At 34.2% G+C, this 19,538-nt stretch overlaps 1 protein-coding gene and 1 pseudogene across 2 annotated transcripts; one reads left to right on the forward strand and one right to left on the reverse strand.

The window, feature by feature from the left end:
- The first annotated feature begins 2,514 nt into the window (after positions 1 to 2,514).
- Positions 2,515 to 7,262, forward strand: LOC121240593 (D-xylose-proton symporter-like 3, chloroplastic). Of its 2 annotated transcripts, XR_005935570.1 has the most exons (15): positions 2,515 to 3,508; positions 3,592 to 3,692; positions 4,164 to 4,242; positions 4,384 to 4,443; positions 4,547 to 4,613; positions 4,693 to 4,817; positions 4,918 to 5,019; positions 5,121 to 5,498; positions 5,630 to 5,677; positions 5,773 to 5,835; positions 5,949 to 6,029; positions 6,137 to 6,235; positions 6,525 to 6,662; positions 6,775 to 6,965; positions 7,054 to 7,262. XR_005935570.1 is itself a non-coding variant. In XM_041138071.1 (14 exons), the coding sequence occupies exons 1-14, from the start codon at positions 3,302 to 3,304 to the stop codon at positions 6,907 to 6,909; spliced, it is 1,683 nt and encodes a 560-aa protein (XP_040994005.1). In that variant the 5' UTR covers positions 2,515 to 3,301; the 3' UTR covers positions 6,910 to 7,262. The 2 variants fall into 2 exon arrangements, 1 of the variants encoding a protein (XP_040994005.1); XM_041138071.1 differs by having other exon boundaries at positions 6,775 to 7,262.
- Positions 7,263 to 9,145: 1,883 nt separating this feature from the next.
- On the reverse strand, positions 9,146 to 17,979 carry LOC121240594 (annotated as a pseudogene).
- Between the last annotated feature and the right edge of the window lie 1,559 nt (positions 17,980 to 19,538).

A 19,538-nucleotide genomic window follows, 5' to 3' on the forward strand; every position in this document is an offset into this window, starting at 1 on the left:
CTCTTAGGATTTTTGTGAGGGAGATTGAAGGAAAGAGAGGGAAAGAGAGAGGGAGAGAGATTCTAAAGATTGGTTTAGGTTTTTCGTGAGGAAGAGGAAAGAAGAGAGATCGAATGAGAGAGAGATTCTGAAAATTGGTTATAATATTCAGAGAGGGAAGAAGAGAGATTGAGCACAGAGAGAGATCAGTTATGGTATTCAACTCGGGAAGGAGAGGCGTTTGGCTCAAGCGGGAAGGAGAGAGAGCAATAATCTCCTACTATACGTGTTTCACGATTTACTAAAGAACACCTACGTAACAGCTCATAATTCGTCTTTGATAAATGCCGTTTACAGGTGCCACGGGACCCAAGAGGAACTCTTCAAGGTATCCTTCTCAACTTTTACAAAATTAATACCTTTGTCAATCTTTTGTTAAAGAATTAATAGGAGGCTATGTGTTAGCTAGCTAGGTTCTGATTGACTGACATGTGATATCAATATCAACACTAGCCAATCGAAGACTACACGCCACGTGGCAATCATCCGGCCAGTTAATTTTTTAACAGGAAATTGATGGAGATGCTAATTGTAAATTTCTTGAAATTTCAGGTTTAAATTTTATAAAAGTTGAAAACTAAGATCTCAAGTTGCAAAACTTTGAAAATCCAAAAACTGATTTTGCAATTAACATTATTTAAAATTTTTACGTTGTAAAGTTAATAGCACAACTATAAAAATAATAAATCGAGTTTATACAACATTATTTGAAAACTTGGCTTGTTTAATTAATAAATCTAATATTTTTCTTCAAATTTGGTTATTTTGTATGATCTATCGAATTACTTTTAAGAGTTTAGTAGGTGGCATAAGTGAACCATGCAAGGTGGTTAGATGAATGGGTGTTAAATGAATTGAATTTGAATTAAGTATACATATAAGTCGAGTTGAATTTATACGAGTTCAGTTAAATTAAAATGAATCTAACTCGTTTAATAAACGAATCTAAAATTAGTTCCAATTTGATGAGCTTGTTAAATGAGGCAAACTTGATCGATATTTTACAAACTGAACTCAAACAGTCAATGAACAAATCATTTGAATTTGCATCCCAAGATATTCTGTTAGTGTGCAATATTATGTTATTTTAATTTTCTAGTTTGGACATTCCATTTTTAAGAAGAGTAATGATATATCTATAATTTTTTTTTATACTTATTTTAAAAATTTATTTCAAATAGAAAGTGGTAATGAAAAATTCAAATTATCAAACAACAAATCCTTTAGTCGTCGCTTGTAAATATATATATATATATATATATATAAGTAATACTACGTATACTTATAATTTTAAGTACAAGACTCATTTTTTCGATTTTCTTTTGAAATTCAAATTTTGAGTTTCATATTTTATAATTTTTAATATATTAATAACTGACACGCAGAGAAGTAAGCTTTTTATAAATTTTTATTAAGTACAATAAACATTAGAATTAGTCTACGTATAGTCCTCAAATAGGGACTGCTCATGCAAATTTAAATAGTTGTCTTTAAATTTTTTTTTAAAATTATAATAATATCCCTCTTAAAATTGTGTTTTTTTCCATTTAATAAAACACATCAATAGGTCTACATACGCAATTCTTAAGTGAGGACTGTAAATAGAATTTCTCTTAATATTATTCAATATATATATATTGTAAAATAGCATAAAAAAGTTGGAATTATATATTTTCTTAATTATATATTTTTTAGGATTGTGAATAGAGGAAAGTATAAAATTTATAGGAAAAGTTACGGATCAACTACTGTTCGCAGTTGATCTATAGCACACCTTGCATGTCATATATATATATATATATATATATATATATATATATATATTTTTTTTTTTTTTTCTTTTTTTCAAATCGTGCGTTTTAGAGGGTTGGTTTGAATGCCGCCCTCTGTTCCACACCACTCCAAAATTCAAAGAGTTTTGTTATTTATCACATACAATACACTACAATTTTTTTTTCTTTTTATTCTTTTATGTTTTTATTTTTTTAATTTTTTTTAGTTTTATTATTTTTAAAATAATTAAATTCTTTTACTCATCATCGATATATCACATATTTAGCAAGAGAAAAAATTAAAAAAATAACAAAAAGAATAATTTGTAGTGTGTGATTATGAGTAGAATTTTTCAAATTCAAAACTAGCACTATAAAAGTTTCACTCTCTAGGCATTTCATTTCAGTTAAGGAAAACCTCCGACGAAAAATATCAAATCCAGAAAGAGTAATGTTAGAGATAAGTTATTATAACAGTACATACTTTACATTCACTACATAACTGCTTTTAATTTTTTACTTTTTTATTTTAGACTTAAGAGATATATGATCTAAATGATATCACATAATATATACAAAATGATTACTCTCAATAATAATTTCTATCTATATTTATTCATATATATCAGATAAGTACTCCGAAATGCCCCGATTGCTGCAAATACGGCCTTCATACGAAGCAATGGAAAGGAAAAATCAAAAATAAAAAATTGTTCCTAACAGAGTAAACCAGATTGTAAGCCCACAAACAAAAACGAAAAAAAAATAAAACCAAGAAAACCCTAGGCATACAAAATGAGTAGAAATGGAGAGGCTTTTCTGGGGTCTTCTTCGGCAATTTAGAGGCTTTATCAGATTCAGTAGCTGTTTTCTTGGGCAGCAAGATGGGGTTGATGTTCGGTAGAACTCCGCCGCTAGCAATGGTTACCCCCTATAGCAACTTTCCCAGTTCCTCGTCGTTCCTCACGGCCAAAAGGACATGCCTCGGGTTGGTTCTAAAAGTACTTCAGCAGCGAGATACTCAAGAACCGCGGCGAGGTAGATCGAAGCACCAGAGCCTGTCCTCTAAGCGTAGCGACCCTTCTTCAAATACCGAGCAATTCGACCCACGGGGAATTGAAGCCCATCCTTGATAGACTTCGAGACCAACTGAAGGAACGCGGGCTGGGGATGGGGGAGGAGGAAATCAAACGTACTGTTTTCAAATGGGTGAAATAGAGAGGGAACATGCAGAACATGGGTTTTGTTGTAGGGAATTTTTGGTCATTTCGCTTAAGCCATGTAGGCTGCTCCCCAAACAGTGGCGCTGCCCAGATTTTTTCAAAATTCATAGCGTGTAGAGAGGCCACAGGTCCGTAACCATCAAAGGTCAATGCCGACAAAACTATCAAGATTGGACCACAGAAAACACCCCAAAACACTGAAGAACAAAATAATAGAGCGGCAGCCATTAACAGCTTGATCGTAATATTCGGTCACCACTTCCTCATATGGCTTGCAGTGCCTCAACTCAACTTCTCTTCGTCCTAGAATTCTTACATTCTCACCCAACTCATCGAACGAAACCATCACAAGCTTTCATCTGTTACACTCAACGGAGGACACGCCCGTGTTTATCATATGACAGTCAGTTCAAGGCCAATTTTCCCACGTTCCCGAAGCTCCCTTTGCTCTCTGGCCGTCTAAGCAGATTCAATGTGAGGACCCAATTTCCCTCATTTTTTGTTTCCTCCTGTGCTTTAGTGTTTGGTTTTTGTTTCTCTTTTGGTTTTGTGGGCAGGCAGGAGTACAGAAAGTCGATGCTTCTGGGGAAGAGGGTGGGTCGCTTGTTTCTGACGCAACGTATCAGGAGAAATTTACTTGGTCTTCTGTGATATTGCCGTGCGTTTCTACCACTTTCTCTTTATTTTAACGCTTGTTTTACATCTTTTTGGCCAATCGGTATTCTGCTTTTTCTATGTATTTAAGGGTGTTGAAAATACCAAAGTATTCCTTAGCTCTTGCGCCAGAATTGATGCGGCTGACACTTATTTGTCATTTTTTAGTGCGAGCTATGGTTTTTGTGACGTGCAAATGCAATCTCAAAATTGGATCTTCAACCTTGATGAAACTAGATAGAATATTGGAATTACTTCTTTTTTAGTTCCGGTGTCAAAGCAAGACGGGTGCTTTTCAATATGTTGGCTATGGTTAATTCATGGTAGTGGGATTTTTCACTTGGTTGTTTTGGATGTAAAGAGAGTAGCGTGAATCAAGAAATAGTACATGACTGTGGTTTTTGTATTGACATTTTTTTCAAGGAAAAGATAATCAAATCATTGCCTCAATTTAATTTTGTTCCTACAATTTTAGGTTTTTGTTCCCAGCCTTGGGAGGTTTGTTGTTTGGGTATGACATTGGTGCCACCTCCAGTGCTACCATCTCATTACAGGTGCATATCTATATATAATTTTCATTTACTTCTTTCTCATGTATTTGATTTTCTTTCGGCCATCTTTCTTGTTGTTCTACTAACCACCAAATAATCCAAAATATGCATTTTTCTTCTTGTTGTACCTTGATGATTTAACAGTCACCTGAGCTCAGTGGAACAACTTGGTTCAACCTTTCAGCCATTCAGCTTGGACTTGTGGTACGGTTCAAGGATAATAGTCACATTATCTACTATCGTTCTGGAAACTTGCAGTTTTTTTCTTCCAAAAACCTTCTATGATATGCTAATTCACTCAATTCAGGTTAGTGGTTCCCTTTATGGAGCTCTTCTGGGTTCCCTTCTTGTCTATCCAATTTCAGACTTCCTTGGTATGTCCTAATTTTCTCTGTCCTGTCCTTAGAGCTTGTTTATGAGTTTTTATCTAATATAATGGATTTTATCACAAAGGGAGGAGGCGAGAACTTATCACGGCAGCTGTGCTATATGCGCTTGGTGGTCTGACCACTGCCTATGCTCCAGCCCTTGGTGTTCTTTTAGTGGGACGGCTGCTCTATGGCCTTGGTATTGGTTTGGTGGGCTTCTTTGAAACTCCACTACTATTTTGTGTGAACTTAGCTGCTATGATGTACTTAGTCATACTCCACCAACTTAATACGTGAATTTTTTTGTCAGGCCATGCATGGGGCTCCTCTCTATATTGCAGAAACTTGCCCATCTCAGATTCGTGGAACTCTAATATCTTTAAAGGAGCTCTTCATAGTTCTTGGGATTCTGGTATTGTATACTCCTTTATTATTCTTGACAATCATGTTGTTCACTTTCTTATATTTACTGAAGCTAAAAAATGATTTTTTTTTTTTTTTTTTTTTCTGCAGTTGGGCTATTTTATTGGAAGCTTTCAGATTGATGTAGTTGGAGGGTGGCGTTACATGTTTGGAGCTAGTGCACCGATTGCTCTTATTATGGGACTCGGCATGTGGAGTCTTCCACCATCTCCACGCTGGCTGCTTCTTAGGGCCGTCCAAGGAAAAGGTTTATTACAAGATTACAAAGAGAAAGCAGTTCTTGCTCTGAGCAAACTAAGGGGCCGTCCTCCTGGTGACAAGCTGTCTGGAAGGCAAATAGAAGACACATTTGTCTCATTGAAATCTGCATATGCGGATCAGGAGTCTGAGGGCAGTTTCTTGGAGGTCTTTCAAGGCTCAAGTTTGAAAGCCTTCCTAATTGGTGGGGGGCTGGTCCTTTTTCAACAGGTATTTTGCCGTTTCGCTGTTTTGAATTGCCTCTTTTAATTCCATTTTGAACTTGAGTTCAAACAAGCATATAATGGAGAAATGTGGAGTTTTTCTAGTTGGCAAGCCAATTTACCACATGACTGTGACAGATAACTGGGCAACCAAGCGTTCTATATTATGCAGGTCCAATACTGCAGGTACTTGTTGTTTATATAAATCTTTGATTTTGATTAAATGCATTCCTTTACGTCAGTTCACTTAACCACATAATATTCTTTGTTATTCTGATAAGTCTGCTGGGTTTTCTGCGGCCTCTGATGCTACCCGAGTTTCTGTTGTAATTGGCGTTTTCAAAGTAAGTAATAATCTTCTAGTGATGTCTTTGAATATGGGGGAGAGTCTCCCTGCATATTTCTCTTGGTAAAGCTAATGGTAATATGAATAAATTTGTGATGTTTCCTCCTGCAGTTCCTGATGACATGGATAGCTATCCTAAAAGTAGATGATCTTGGGAGAAGACCCCTGCTAATCGGAGGAGTCAGCGGGCTTGTATATCACTTATGACCATCTATCTATTAAATGATTTTACTCATTGGATTTTCCCTGATAAAAATTATGACGAAAGTTTAAATCTGCTTTTCTTCAAATTACTACAGGCTCTTTCTTTATTTCTGCTTTCTGCTTATTATAAATTTCTCGGAGGGTTCCCTATTGTTGCTGTAGGCAGTCTACTTCTCTATGTCGGTTGCTACCAGGTAACATTTTGTCTTTTAAGGATTGAAATTCTCTGCACTATTTCTTTCAGAGAATCAAATATAATTCCGAGGAGAAATACTAGAGTGTTGCAAAAGTGGCTGAAGTCAAACTTGTTACATCCACTGAAAAGTCTACCTCAGAAAGCTACCTTGATTTAGAACTTTCTGAAGAAATAAAAATAAAAGGAAAGTAGTTATATATAACGAGTAATGACAGTTTTTCTTCATTACAAGGTTAATGTGAATGTTGATTCATTAACAGATTTCTGTTCTTTGAATGGACTGTCAGATCTCATTTGGCCCGATCAGTTGGCTTATGGTGTCAGAGATATTCCCGCTTCGGACAAGAGGGCGAGGGATTAGTCTTGCAGCTCTTACTAACTTTGGCTCAAATGCCATTGTAACCTTTGCATTCTCACCATTGAAGGTATTGATCTACTTTTATGAATCCATCCATTCCTTTCAAAGCTGGTTATCTCATTGTTTACAGTTCTCATTCCTTGTGATTTTGAATGTGGAGTGATTTGCTTATATTGCAGGAGTTTTTAGGAGCGGAAAATCTCTTCCTTCTTTTCGGGGCTATTGCTTTGTTGTCACTTTTGTTTGTACTGCTTGTTGTCCCGGAGACCAAAGGGCTGAGCTTGGAAGAGATTGAGTCCAAGATTTTGAAGTGAAAGCGAAAATTTAAAATATGTACCAATCGAGCTTCCAATACACCCAAGTCGTTTTGGTTAGTCTGTGAACTCGTTTCCTCATTTTTTTTTTCTTTTTTTCTTATTCCCGTTCTGTGAACTTGTTTACTATCATGATACGTCAAGGTCACCTGTTTGAAGCTTCCTTGAGCCGCCTGTCTTACCATTTCATAAAAGCAACCTTATTATATTGTACACAAGTAATGGCTCTTCAGCCAGAGTACTAATTAGCTGATGGTATTTTCTTATAATCACTCAGGCATCCAATCAGAATGGGTTATGTAAAGATTTAGTGCATATTATTAGTAATTCGTGGTTCCAACTTCTGGCACAAATCGTTTTGGCTTTCGCTAGTTTTTACTGATTGCATTGAAACTTGGACATCTCCCTTTTATTTATGGTGATTGCTGCAAGATTAGAATTTTAGGAGGTGAACAGAGATTAATTCCTGCACTTGATTGTCAAAAGGCATACAAGTTCACGTTTTCGGATGTGAGACCAATAAATTATTTTCTTTGGCATTATTGTCAGCACCCGATTTCTGTTATATTACAGTTCGTCTCAATAGCTTAAACTAATCGAGAGAGAAGTGAATTTAATTGTTTAATTCATATTTTGACACTCCGCTCAGGCATGGTTGAGCTCCTTTTTTATTTGTGAGCTCGACATATGGAATCTTTAATGAAATGTAGTTGAAGTTGAGATTGAACTTAAGACTTCTAATGCGATGATGTTATGTCAAAGAGAGATTCTTTAGCCACAAATAGATTTTACAAAAGTAAATTGATAAATTGACGTGATTTGATGTGACAAGTAAAATTATAAATTTATTTTTATTGTAAAGTTGATCTAATGCACCACATGAAATGTTGTGAAATGTTGTGTAAACATACACACCAACGATGACAATTTAAGTAAAAGCAACACAATCAAGCACACGATGTACAATATACGTGGTTCAGTAAATTACCTACGTCTACAGAGCTGTAGAAATCTTATTAATCAGAGGAGATTTATAATCACTCAATCTCAACTCACATTCTCTAGGGCTTTTTGCTCTCTTACACAATATGCAATTACTTGACAATTGTTTTCTCTCAAAATATGTTGAAAAGTCGTCAAACACAAGTCAAATATGACAAATATATAGCAAATGGCACTGGAAATCCGAATTGACAAAATCTGTATTCTTCGCTCGAGCAGCGTGTCGAGCGTTCCTCGAGCGAACAACCAAATTAACATTGGCTCAAGCGGGGTGTTGAGCGAATACTAAGGTTTATGTCTTGCTCAAGCTCATTGTCGAATGCATGTCGAGCGAGCTCACGGGTTGAGTTTCGCTCGAACCCACTGTTGAACGCACGTCGAGCGAACTCACGGGTTGAGTTTCGCTCAAGTGCACATTAAGCAAACACCTTTTTCAGCTCCAAAACTAGTTTGCACATACACCTCAACATGAAACTACGTCAATTTGTCAGTTTACTTTTATAAAATTTTTTTGTGACTGTAGTATTTCTCTTAGTTGCATAGCTTCACATACTTCGCCCCATTTCATTAAATATTCTGTGTTGAGCTCACTAACTAAGGAGGCAATGATCCACTCACGAGCGACAATATTGGATATTAGAATATAAATGAAATGATTAAACTCATATCCTCCCATCAACTTAATTTAGCTATTAAACAATTTCTTGTATTAGGAGAGAAATCGATGTTTTGTAGCTATAAATTCCCTCATTCCTGATAAATATATCAGCTTAATGCACGCATGTAGGAGGGAGAGAAGGAGGGAGTTAAGATAAGCAAATGTAGAGAGATTGGGTTCCCATGCAGTAATTATTTTTTTCTATGGAAAAAAAAAAAAATCTTCTACTGAGTAACGAGAATTGTTTGGTCACTCAATATGGTTTGATCAAGTAATAGATAAATAATCTATCACAGTATATAATTTTGAAAATTATGAAATTTTGCTTTTGTGAAGTCCGGTTATCTTTTTCCAACTCATAAATTCTTTGAGTTTATAGGCTTAAATTCAATTGTTACCACTTCAATCTTGATCTCTGATCGATAAACTCAATAAGCTCTGAAGTTGCTTAGTTCTTCACCTGGAAAAAAAATAATGTATTTTAATTTTAATTTTATAATTTGTAAAGACATATATATATATATATATATGATACCCTTGGAAAATCATATAAAGTTATCTGACATTTTAAACAACTATATATATTATTTTTCATTAAATAATTTTAATTTTCCTTATGCATCACACATGTTTACAACTAGTGTATCTACTGTATACATCATAATCTTCACAAGTTTGTTCTTCCTCTTCTCTCCACCCACAAGTAATTTGTTGGCTTTTTGTGTGCCAAGGGGCCATCGATCCATGCTCTGGTTTTACTTATGATGATTCATGAGACACACACAGCTAATTCAACGACCACTTTTAAGGATTGAATCTGTGGTAGACATGGAAGGAGCAGAACCCTGGCCAGATGATGAAATAAGTGAAAAAAAGAAAATGGATTCTTCATTACTTGTAAATGTACCAAAAGAAGCATTGTCATATGGTAGATCCGGCAGATCAGCATTGCCATCCAAGAACTGCATCACTTGCCTCATGCTAGGCCGGGCTGCTGGAATTGCACGTGAGCAGAGCAGCCCTAGTTTCAAAACCAACACCATTTCCTCCAACACATAGTAACCTTCCAATCTAGAATCACTGGCATCAAAGATAGCTCCTTTTCAACCAAAACTACTTTGTTCTATAGGCCTCCTTCCACAGGCCACCTCGAGCATGAAAGCCCCGAAAGCAAACACATCAGTGTAGGCGGTTGCCCTTCCTGTTCTAGTAAGCTCGGGAGCTAAATATCCTACAGTCCCAACCACTTGGGTGGTTTGGGGATTGGTACCATGGTCATATAATCTGGCAAGGCCAAAATCTCCTAGCCTTCCATTTAATTCAGCATCTAAGAGAACATTGCTTGCCTTTACATCTCTGTGTAGAACAAGCTGTTCCCACTCTTCATGGAGGTAAAGAAGGCCAGATGCTGCTACTCTCAGGATTTGAAATTGTTGAAACCAGTTAATGCTTGTTCTTTCATTGCTATATAATAACTTGTCCAGACTTCCATTGGGCATATAATCATAGACCAAAAGGAGTTCTCTCCTTCGCAGGCAGTAGTCGAGGAGCTGCACCAAGTTCCTGTACCTCAGTCTTCCCATGCTAATAATCTCAGCCACAGATTCCTTCATCCCTTGTCTGGAATCATGAGCAACTCTCTTGACATCAATTTGAACATTAGAAGGAAGTGTTCCTCTATAAACCTTTCCAAAACCTCTTGCTCCAAGTAGGCCTGTAAACGAGCCGAGCTCGAGCAAGCCTGGGGTGTGCGAGCTCGGCTCTTTCACTACTCGAGTCGAGCTCGGGCTCGTCTCGTTTATCAGCCGGACATATTATAGTGTCCGAGCTCAACTCGTGTAGAAGGGAAGTGAGCTCGAGCTCGGCTCAAGCTCGGTTCTGTTAACGAGCTCGACTCGAGCTCGGCTCGCTTATTACAGAATTTAAAGACTAAAATATTTAATATAAAATTAAAATAAATGCATCAGTAAAATAAAAAATTAAATACAAATTTACATCATAAAACCTTTAAGAGTATTATGGCTATATGGACCTATGGTACATTAAATTACATTTTTAATTTTTACATCATAATGGAACTAGTGAATCAAAAAATACTTTACAAATTACAATAATAAATTATGAAATAAGATACATTATGATAAAAAAAAATGGTCTGTGAAATGAATGAAGTCCTCATTTGTTGGTGAATGGAGCTAGAAATCTTGACATTGTTGCCCTGCATACACTAATACACTAAAAAATTTAAGGTTATTTTTAATCCCTTGCTCAAGTACTGTTAACTTAATAATACTGTCAAGGGATGTTTGATAGAAAATGCAAAACTTAATTTGCCTAAAAAATCAATGGCATATCTCTACACGATACAATTATACAAGCAATCTCATAAACAAATATGTGCATTAGGGATTCAGACTCATTGAAATCTGAAATCACCATGACAGAGTCACAGAAATCAATAAGATTAATAAAAATAGAATCAGATAGATATGCATCAGGGATTCAGCTAAGTTACCAACTGCAGTTACCAAATGCAGACTATGCAGTTACCACAGAACAAATCCAAAATAGCGACCCAGCAATAGGCATGACTCATATCAGCCAGACAACAAACTGTTAGGTAGACAAGTTTACAACTTCAATAGGCATAGACTAATACAATAGGCATTACCAGCCATTCAGCCACAGGCCCACAAGAACAATCGAATCTGCCAACCAGCAGGCAACAACATGCAATACTCAATAGGCATACACTAATACCACAGGCAGTTATCAAATAAGTTATTAAAGAAGTTACAAGTTCAGTAACAAGTTCACAACAAGTTACCAAAGTTCAGCAAAATTAGCCAGACAACCAAGACAGACAACTGCAGTTACCAAAAAAAGTTCACAACAAGTTACCAAAGTCCAACAAAAACAGCCAGAAAAATCAGCAGAGAACTAACCAAAACAAGTTCACAAATCACAAGTTACCAAAGTTCAACAAAATCAGCCAGATAATTGCAGACTGTACTAACAAAAATTAACCAAAATCACAATGACAGGAAAATACCAAAGTTATACAAAATCTGAGTTCACCATGACAGAAGTTAGCAAGTTCCCAAATTTTAAGAAAATCACCATGACAACCTGCACACACTGATACAATAAAAAATGTTAATATCATTTTTATTCCCTTACATCATTACTCAAGTACTTTTAACTTGAAAATATTGTCAATGGATGTTTGCAATGCAAAATTTAATTTGCCATTTAAAGAAATTTAAGAAATCTGGATGGTGAAGAGTTAGAACTTAGAAATTACCTGAACTGTTATGACTCATATCATCCCAAACAAAATCAGATAGAACAAAACTGTCCAAATATCAGCTAGCAAATCATATAGATTAAACAATACAGACCAGATAAAACTAGAAAGCTGCCCAAATGTTCCATAGATTAAACATGATAAAAAAACAGAATCTGAGTCTGTATGGGCCTATGGCTATGGCAAGAGAATCTGAGTTTCTGATGGAACATCCTTCTATTGACAAGAAAAAAAGGCATTAGTATTTTTGTAAATAAATTAATAATAGTAAGAATAAAATAGTAAAAAAGCAACAGGTAGTTAAAATAAATAGATTACACTTACATAATTTGTTGATGATCTTTTAAGCCCATATAATGCTCTAACCCAATCAGACCCACATAACAACATCTGGACAGTTTCAGTTGACAATGAAACTCGATGAGGATCAACGACTCTGCCTCCTGCGCTGAATGTTGATTCTGAGCTAACTATGGTAATTGGTGTAGCCAATTTATCTTGGGTCAATTTGGACAAAGTTCAAAACTTAAGATTATTTGCTTTCCACCATTCCAAGGCATCAAAACTTGCATCTGAACCCTCTTCACAGATATATATACTCTCCTCTAAATAATTGTCTAGTTCTGATTTACTAGGCTGCACGGTATCAACACTTCTAACAAAAGATTTAAATAATGACTGGCCACTCTGCATGTTTCTCCCAACACTTGAGAAACAACTGTATACGTTTATTCAAGCATTTTCCTGCTCTCTTTGTGCCTCAAGAGTTTAATTGTATTCATGAACATACTCATCATATAACTCATGCAACACTTGTGAGACGTAATCAATATTCTTAGAAGCGTCTGAGTCTTGATAAATTAAAAAAAAAATAGAATTGGATCAGGACTATTTTGAATCTAGGGTCTAACACCGCAGTGATTGCCATCAATAGATTACACTCCCCCCAATATTTGTCAAACTTAGCAGTCATTTTCCTTACCATTGATTTCATGTATTCATTCTCATCTCTACTCTTCTTATCTAAGATGTCCTTCATTCTCCATACTTCAGAAATGAATAAGTTTGCTGTTGGGTAATCACTTCCGGATACAATATTGATTACTTAATTGAAAATAACAAGTAGTTGACAAACATTTTCAACTTGCCCCCACTCTTCAACAGTTGGAACCCATTCAAAACTACTATCTCTATCACCATATCTAGGAAAAACTTCTTTGAACTGAATTGTAGCATCCAATATTAAATATGTGCTGTTCCATCTTGTAGGCATATCTAAAATCAGTTTCTTTGAGGGCAATTACAACTGTTTTGCAATTTTACTAAACTATTTTAGCCTACTATTTGATGCTACCAGATATTTTTATACCATCTCTCACACAATCAACAATATCCCTAATCTCCCCAAGTCCATACTGCACAAGTAAATTAGTTATATGCGCACAATAACATACATGAAATAATTTCCCTCCTACAGACAATGTTTTCTTCAACCTAAAATTATCTTTCAAGATCCTAATGGCAACATCATTAGAACTTGTATTGTCAACAGTAATTGAACTAATTTTATTCTCAATTCCCCAACCTTGGAAACACTTTTCTAAAGCATCAGCAATACGAAAGCCAGTATGTGGAGGTGGCACATTACAAAAGTTCAAAACACGCCTCTAAAGATGCCAATCAGTATCTATAAAATGACATGTCACTACCATATATGAAAGTTTTTTACAAGAAGTCCACATGTCAATTGTGATATGAACTTTGTTAACAGGTTTAAGCAAAGCCTTTCATTTTGTCTTTTCAGTCTCATAAGTTATCATGCATTCCTTCTTTGCAGCAGTCCAAGACATTTTTTTCCAATATAGAGTGTTTGCCCTCATGAACTTATTAAATACCACATGCTCTATTAAAGAAAATGAATATTCATGGTAAAGTATCATATGAGAGGCAAGCTCTCGGACCCTACTACAATCATAGGTAAAGTTTGAGACAGTGAAGCCACCATCTTTCTCCTTAGACTCAACTGCTAAGACTTTCTGTTTTTTTTAAACCCCATATATGGCAAACAAGTTAGCAAGTGCCTATGCAGTGTAGTCGTAGAACTTGATCGAGATGCTTTAAACAAAGATTTACACCACTTACATTGAGGTTGTTTCGTCCCATCTCGTTCAAGTTCGATAAAATCATTCCATTCATTAGAAGTCATTTTTCTCTTTTTTCTTTCATTGGCTACTGTTTGAACATCTGTTTGGCCCTCAGTAGAGACAGTATTAGGGGCATCAATATTTGCAATGTCTCCACCATCATCAGATATGGGCTCTACATGGCTAATCCCAATAGAGTTTTCATTTTCATACTCCTCCACCGGATCAACCAAATTCGCACGATCATTCATTTGCTAAGGTCTAATATTTTTAAAACACAAAACCAGAAACATAAAATAAACATACAAACATTGACCATACAAGTTATATTAATCAACTAAAATGAAAACAACCTTATTATGATGGTTTAACGTGCCTCCAGAAGCAAGGATACTAAAATATGCTAAAGACAAAAACATTTGACTCCAACAATTTTGCCTTGGCAGCCTTGCCTTGATGGCTCAATGTGCCTCCAAAAGGCAAGGCTGATATAGCTGATATAATCAACCAAAACATGTTACAGTCAAACAATTTTGACTCAAACAGTTTCAGTAGACTCTTGCCTTGGTGGCTCGATATGCCTCCAAAATAGATTGAAGAAAGCATATTTAAAGACTTGAACTAAGAATATAAACACAAAACATATTGAAGAAAGATTAATCAACCAAGACATGTTGAAGATGTCATAATTAAATAGTTGAAACAAGAACAATATATGATAATTTATAATCAACCAAAATAGGTTCAAGAAGGCATATATAAAGACTTGAACTAAAAACATAAACACAAAACAAATTGAAGAAAGATTAATCAACCAAGACATGTTGAAGATAGTATAATTAAATAGTTGAAACAAGAACAATATATGATAATTTATAATCAACCAAAACAGGTTCGAGAAAACATATTTAAAGACTTGAACTAAGAACATAAACACAAAACAGATTGAAGAAAGATTAATCAACCAAGACATGTTGAAGATGACATAATTAAATAGTTGAAGCAAGAACCATATATGATAATTTATAATCAACCAAAACAGGTTCGAGAAAGCATATTTAAAGAGTTGAACTAAGAACATAAACACAAAACAAATTGAAGAAAGAAATACTTAAGAACATATGTTAAAGATTTTAAAAAAATGATAATTTATAATCAACCAACACATATTAAAGATGGTGCTTAAGACATGATCATAATTTATAATCAATCAACCAACCATATTTATTATCAACCAACACATCTTTCAATACTTAAGATAATAACCAAACATGAACAATAAAACATCATTAAATACTTCAAGCAAGAATATAAAGCGATAAACAAGAACCAGATAGAGTCAGATTAATCAACCAAAACATTTAAAAGAAAGCATATTTAAATACTGGGAGCGAGAAGATACTCCAATCAACAATATACACAAATAACCCGAGACTACTTAGAAAAGGAAATGAAAAATTGAAACTCACAGTGGGCTGTAAACGTTGCTTCAAGCACAGATCTGTAGGCAAGCTCTTCAAAATGCTTTTTTTCCTCAGTTCTCTTATATGAAATATAAAGTTTAAAACATATATTTGTAATTGTAAACAATAGCAAAACAGCCTAAAGCCCTAACATGGCATATTTTGCCATTAGAAAGTAAAATAAAAAAGATAAATCATAAACTTATCAATCAAAGTGATGGACATTGAACAGTGACAAAGCTACAAAAGCATGCATATACGACTGGGGATATTACTGATGTATGGTAGAACAATGTCAAACCACTGACCACACAGCATGTTTGGCATACAGTGTACTTAAATGATTAGATCTAGATTTACAAGACTACAATGTATAAAGAGTTAAGATAGAACTAGAATGAATCCTTGAAAATGCTCAGATAAAACTATAACTAGATAAGATCAATCAAATCTGCTAAGTTACCAAATCCCAGACAAATGCTTAGAAACAAGAAAAAAACAAGGGTAATCGACTCATAGACGGAAGAATCGGCGAACTAGAGAACCACGAACCATAGAATCAGGGATTCGGTTAGTTGGGAGTCATAAATGCATGCATTTAATAATCCATGTGTCGATGACCGGCTGTGATCTTAGAGGCTGAGATTACAGCCACGGCTCCCCAAAAATACGGCCGCTTGCTGCATCTACTAGGAAACCCATATCACAAGATTCATAATAGAAGCCCATTGGGTTCTTGAATCTTGATGGCTGCAAGCCTTCAAGGATCAAGAATCAAGAATCAAGAATCGGTTTCATTCCATGGCAATCACGAGGTAAGCGACGAAGCCATTGAAGCGTAGAAGGCTAAGGTTTCACGCTGGCTTTGAGACGAAAACTGAGGAAGTGTGAAACGACTGAAGGAGAAATGAGAATCGAGATGCAAGTGGCCAAGTGGGTGGGACGGCTAGGGTTTTGCGATGAATCAACGACTCAGATTTGGATATAAAGATCCAAGGGCCTTAATAACTACAAATGTCATACGGGTAGCCTCTCTAACACGTAACACTACTAACACATTACAATGTTATAAGTTATAACTGGCTGTAAAATGTAAAACTATATTTTAAAATTTAAGTTTTTTTTTAAATATTTTAATATTTAAGTTGTAACACATGTTATATACTATTATAATATATAACTATACTAATAGTATAATAGTATAACTATAAGTATATAACATTGTCTAACTTTATATTTTATCAAATATTATAATTTATTACTCATGATATAATATTATAGTTATATTATATACTAATACTATAATACTATTATACTAATATGATAAGGAGATGGTGTAATTTGTAATGTTAAAATGTTATATATTATGTAAGATTATACTACTAATAGATTAATAATACTATATAGTTATTAATACACCACTAATACTGATACACCACCATCTGTATATACTAATACTAATACGATATGTTAATATTATCCATCATCATACATAGTAACATATACTAATATCTTATACTAATACATCACCATCTTTCTTTCATATTAATATTAGTATATTAGTATATCATATACCACTATACATTAGTAATAGGATATGAATGTATCATCTTTCTAACACCACCGGTCACCATCTTTCTAACACCAATAATATATTAACATACATATACTAATATACTATTACTAATATCAATAGACAATATACCATATTTCTAACATACATTTACTAATATGAATATATATATATATATATATATATAATATGGACCATATGGTGTAATTTGTAAATTTGTAAATTTGTAAATTTATAATGTTATATATTTAATGCATGTATTCATCATAACTTCTAGTTTTATAAGACTATAAGTTAATATTATAAATTTATATATAGTATATGTAGTGGACTATAAGTCTATAGACTATAATAATAACACTAAGTCTATATACTTAATTATGAATATTATAAATTATATACATATCTAAAATTTGGTTATTATATATAATATATTGTATTATATATGTATAAATATATACGAGTTGAGCTCATAAGTTGAGCCGAGCTTCATACGAGTTTGTTCATGAACATTACTCGAGCCAGTTGAACTTTATACGAGTTTGTATCGTTTAATAATCGAGTCGAATTCTATGTTTACGAACGGCCTATTTAATATTCGAGTTGAGTCGAATTCGAGCTGTCTGTCGAGTAGCCTATTCATTTTACAGCCCTAGCTCCAAGAAGCTCTTTGTCTTTAAAACCTTTGGTTGCTTTATGGAGACTCTTATAGCTGAACCTGTGAGGACCATACTCCATTTCCCAATCTTCACGCACTTCTTCATATTTCTTCCTCCTTCAAAAGAAAACAACTCCAAGGATTGTTATCAGCACAACCGCTACTGCAACGAGAAAAGTCATGATCATTAGTCTTGGTTTATCTTTTCTTTTCCTCCGCGGGGGAAGTGGAGGGAGGCTCGAAACATCGAGGCTTTGTGCTTGTCCACTTTGTACTTAACATTACACGTTGTAGATACCCTTCATTCTTAACTTACAAGATGGCATACAGTCCCCCGATCACGTGAGAAAAGTCTTACGAGATATTATTTAAATTTGGATAAGGAGTAGGGTCAATACAATATATGACTCTTGAGATCTTAGGGGATTTAATTTCTTATGATATTATCTCTTTTAGCTGAATATTGATGATTGTTTTCTCATTTGTTTTGCTTGATGTTTCTTCCTGTTCTTTTTTGTAGCTTTGTTGTCCTTTACTCTGATCTCATCGTTTTTATCCTTCTCATGGCCCATCTTTCTCTGTTTAAAGTAAATATATGCTGGAGGGTTGGATTGATTTTGGATTTCTTGCTCAGCTAGAATATTTAGGGTTGTAATCGAATCGGGTCGAGTTGAGTGTTTAATATTCAAGTTGTTTTGTTCATTGTTTTTACCCAACACAAATCATGTCAAGTTGAACTTTATCAATGCGTTACATTTTATATTTGCGATCTATTCATTTATTTTTGAAGAGATTGAAATTTGTTCATAGACATGAACTTGATGAATTTTTATGATTTTCTTAAATAAAATGAATTTCATTCAGAATAGTATGATTAATAATTAGTTATTACCTAATTATGCTAAGACTACATATAAATTTATGTTGGTTATATAAACTATATATGAGCCGTGCTATGCCCACCGAGGGTGTTGCCCGAGGATGGCTCTCGACAAAGCCATTTGGTATTTTTTATTCTTTTATTCATTTTTTTCATATTCTTAAACATTTTAAAAAAATTCACTGTATCAATAAAAAACAATTCCTTAATTATTAAGTAAAAAAATTAAAATAAAAAAATTGTATCGAGACCCATCCTCGAGATGGATCCTTGGTGAGTTTAGCTTTTCTATATATATATATATATATATATATATGAACAGATAGAAGATAAACGGATAGGTCTTGCTTGTATTTATTATGAGTTAGTCTATTTGCAGTCTTGAATTATGCAGTCTCATTGATAAATTGGAGTAAAAGAGAAAAAAATATCATTTTAAAAATGATATTATTGTAATTTTAAGATTTTTTTAAACATAATTACATGGACTTGCATGAACAGTTTTCATTTGGAGACTATATGTAGACTAACTCATATAGAGATTACTATTAAAGATTACTATATGTAGATTATTATCAAAGAGATTACTTTGGCTCCAAACTTTTGAAAACCAATTTGAAGTTTATATAAATACCTCTATAAGAATTTAAACGACGTTTGCGGCAATAAACAACATGATTTCAACTTATCTCTTTAAATATTTAAAATGGTTAATTGCAAATTCAGTATATGTGTTTTTAAATTTTTGCAATTCAAGGTATCATTTTCAACTTATACAAAATTAATACCTTTGTCAATCTTTCCTTAACAGAATTAATAGGAGGCTATGTGTTAGCTAGGTTTCGATTGGCTGACATGTGATACCAATATCTACGCTAGCTAATCGAAGACTAACACGCCACGTGGCAATCATCGGGCCAGTTAATTTTCTAACAAGAACAGAG

The sequence above is a fragment of the Juglans microcarpa x Juglans regia genome, chromosome 7S (assembly GCF_004785595.1).
Source record: "Juglans microcarpa x Juglans regia isolate MS1-56 chromosome 7S, Jm3101_v1.0, whole genome shotgun sequence".
In the NCBI taxonomy this organism is placed as follows: domain Eukaryota; kingdom Viridiplantae; phylum Streptophyta; class Magnoliopsida; order Fagales; family Juglandaceae; genus Juglans; species Juglans microcarpa x Juglans regia.

Coding starts and splice junctions, on each gene's coding strand:
- LOC121240593 (XM_041138071.1), top strand. CDS start 3,302: ATGGCTTGCAGTGCCTCAACTCAACTTCTCTTCGTCCTAGAATTCTTA. Junction 4,614..4,692: donor TCCAATTTCAGACTTCCTTG/GTATGTCCTAAT, acceptor TTTATCACAAAG/GGAGGAGGCGAGAACTTATC. Junction 6,030..6,136: donor TCGGAGGAGTCAGCGGGCTT/GTATATCACTTA, acceptor AAATTACTACAG/GCTCTTTCTTTATTTCTGCT.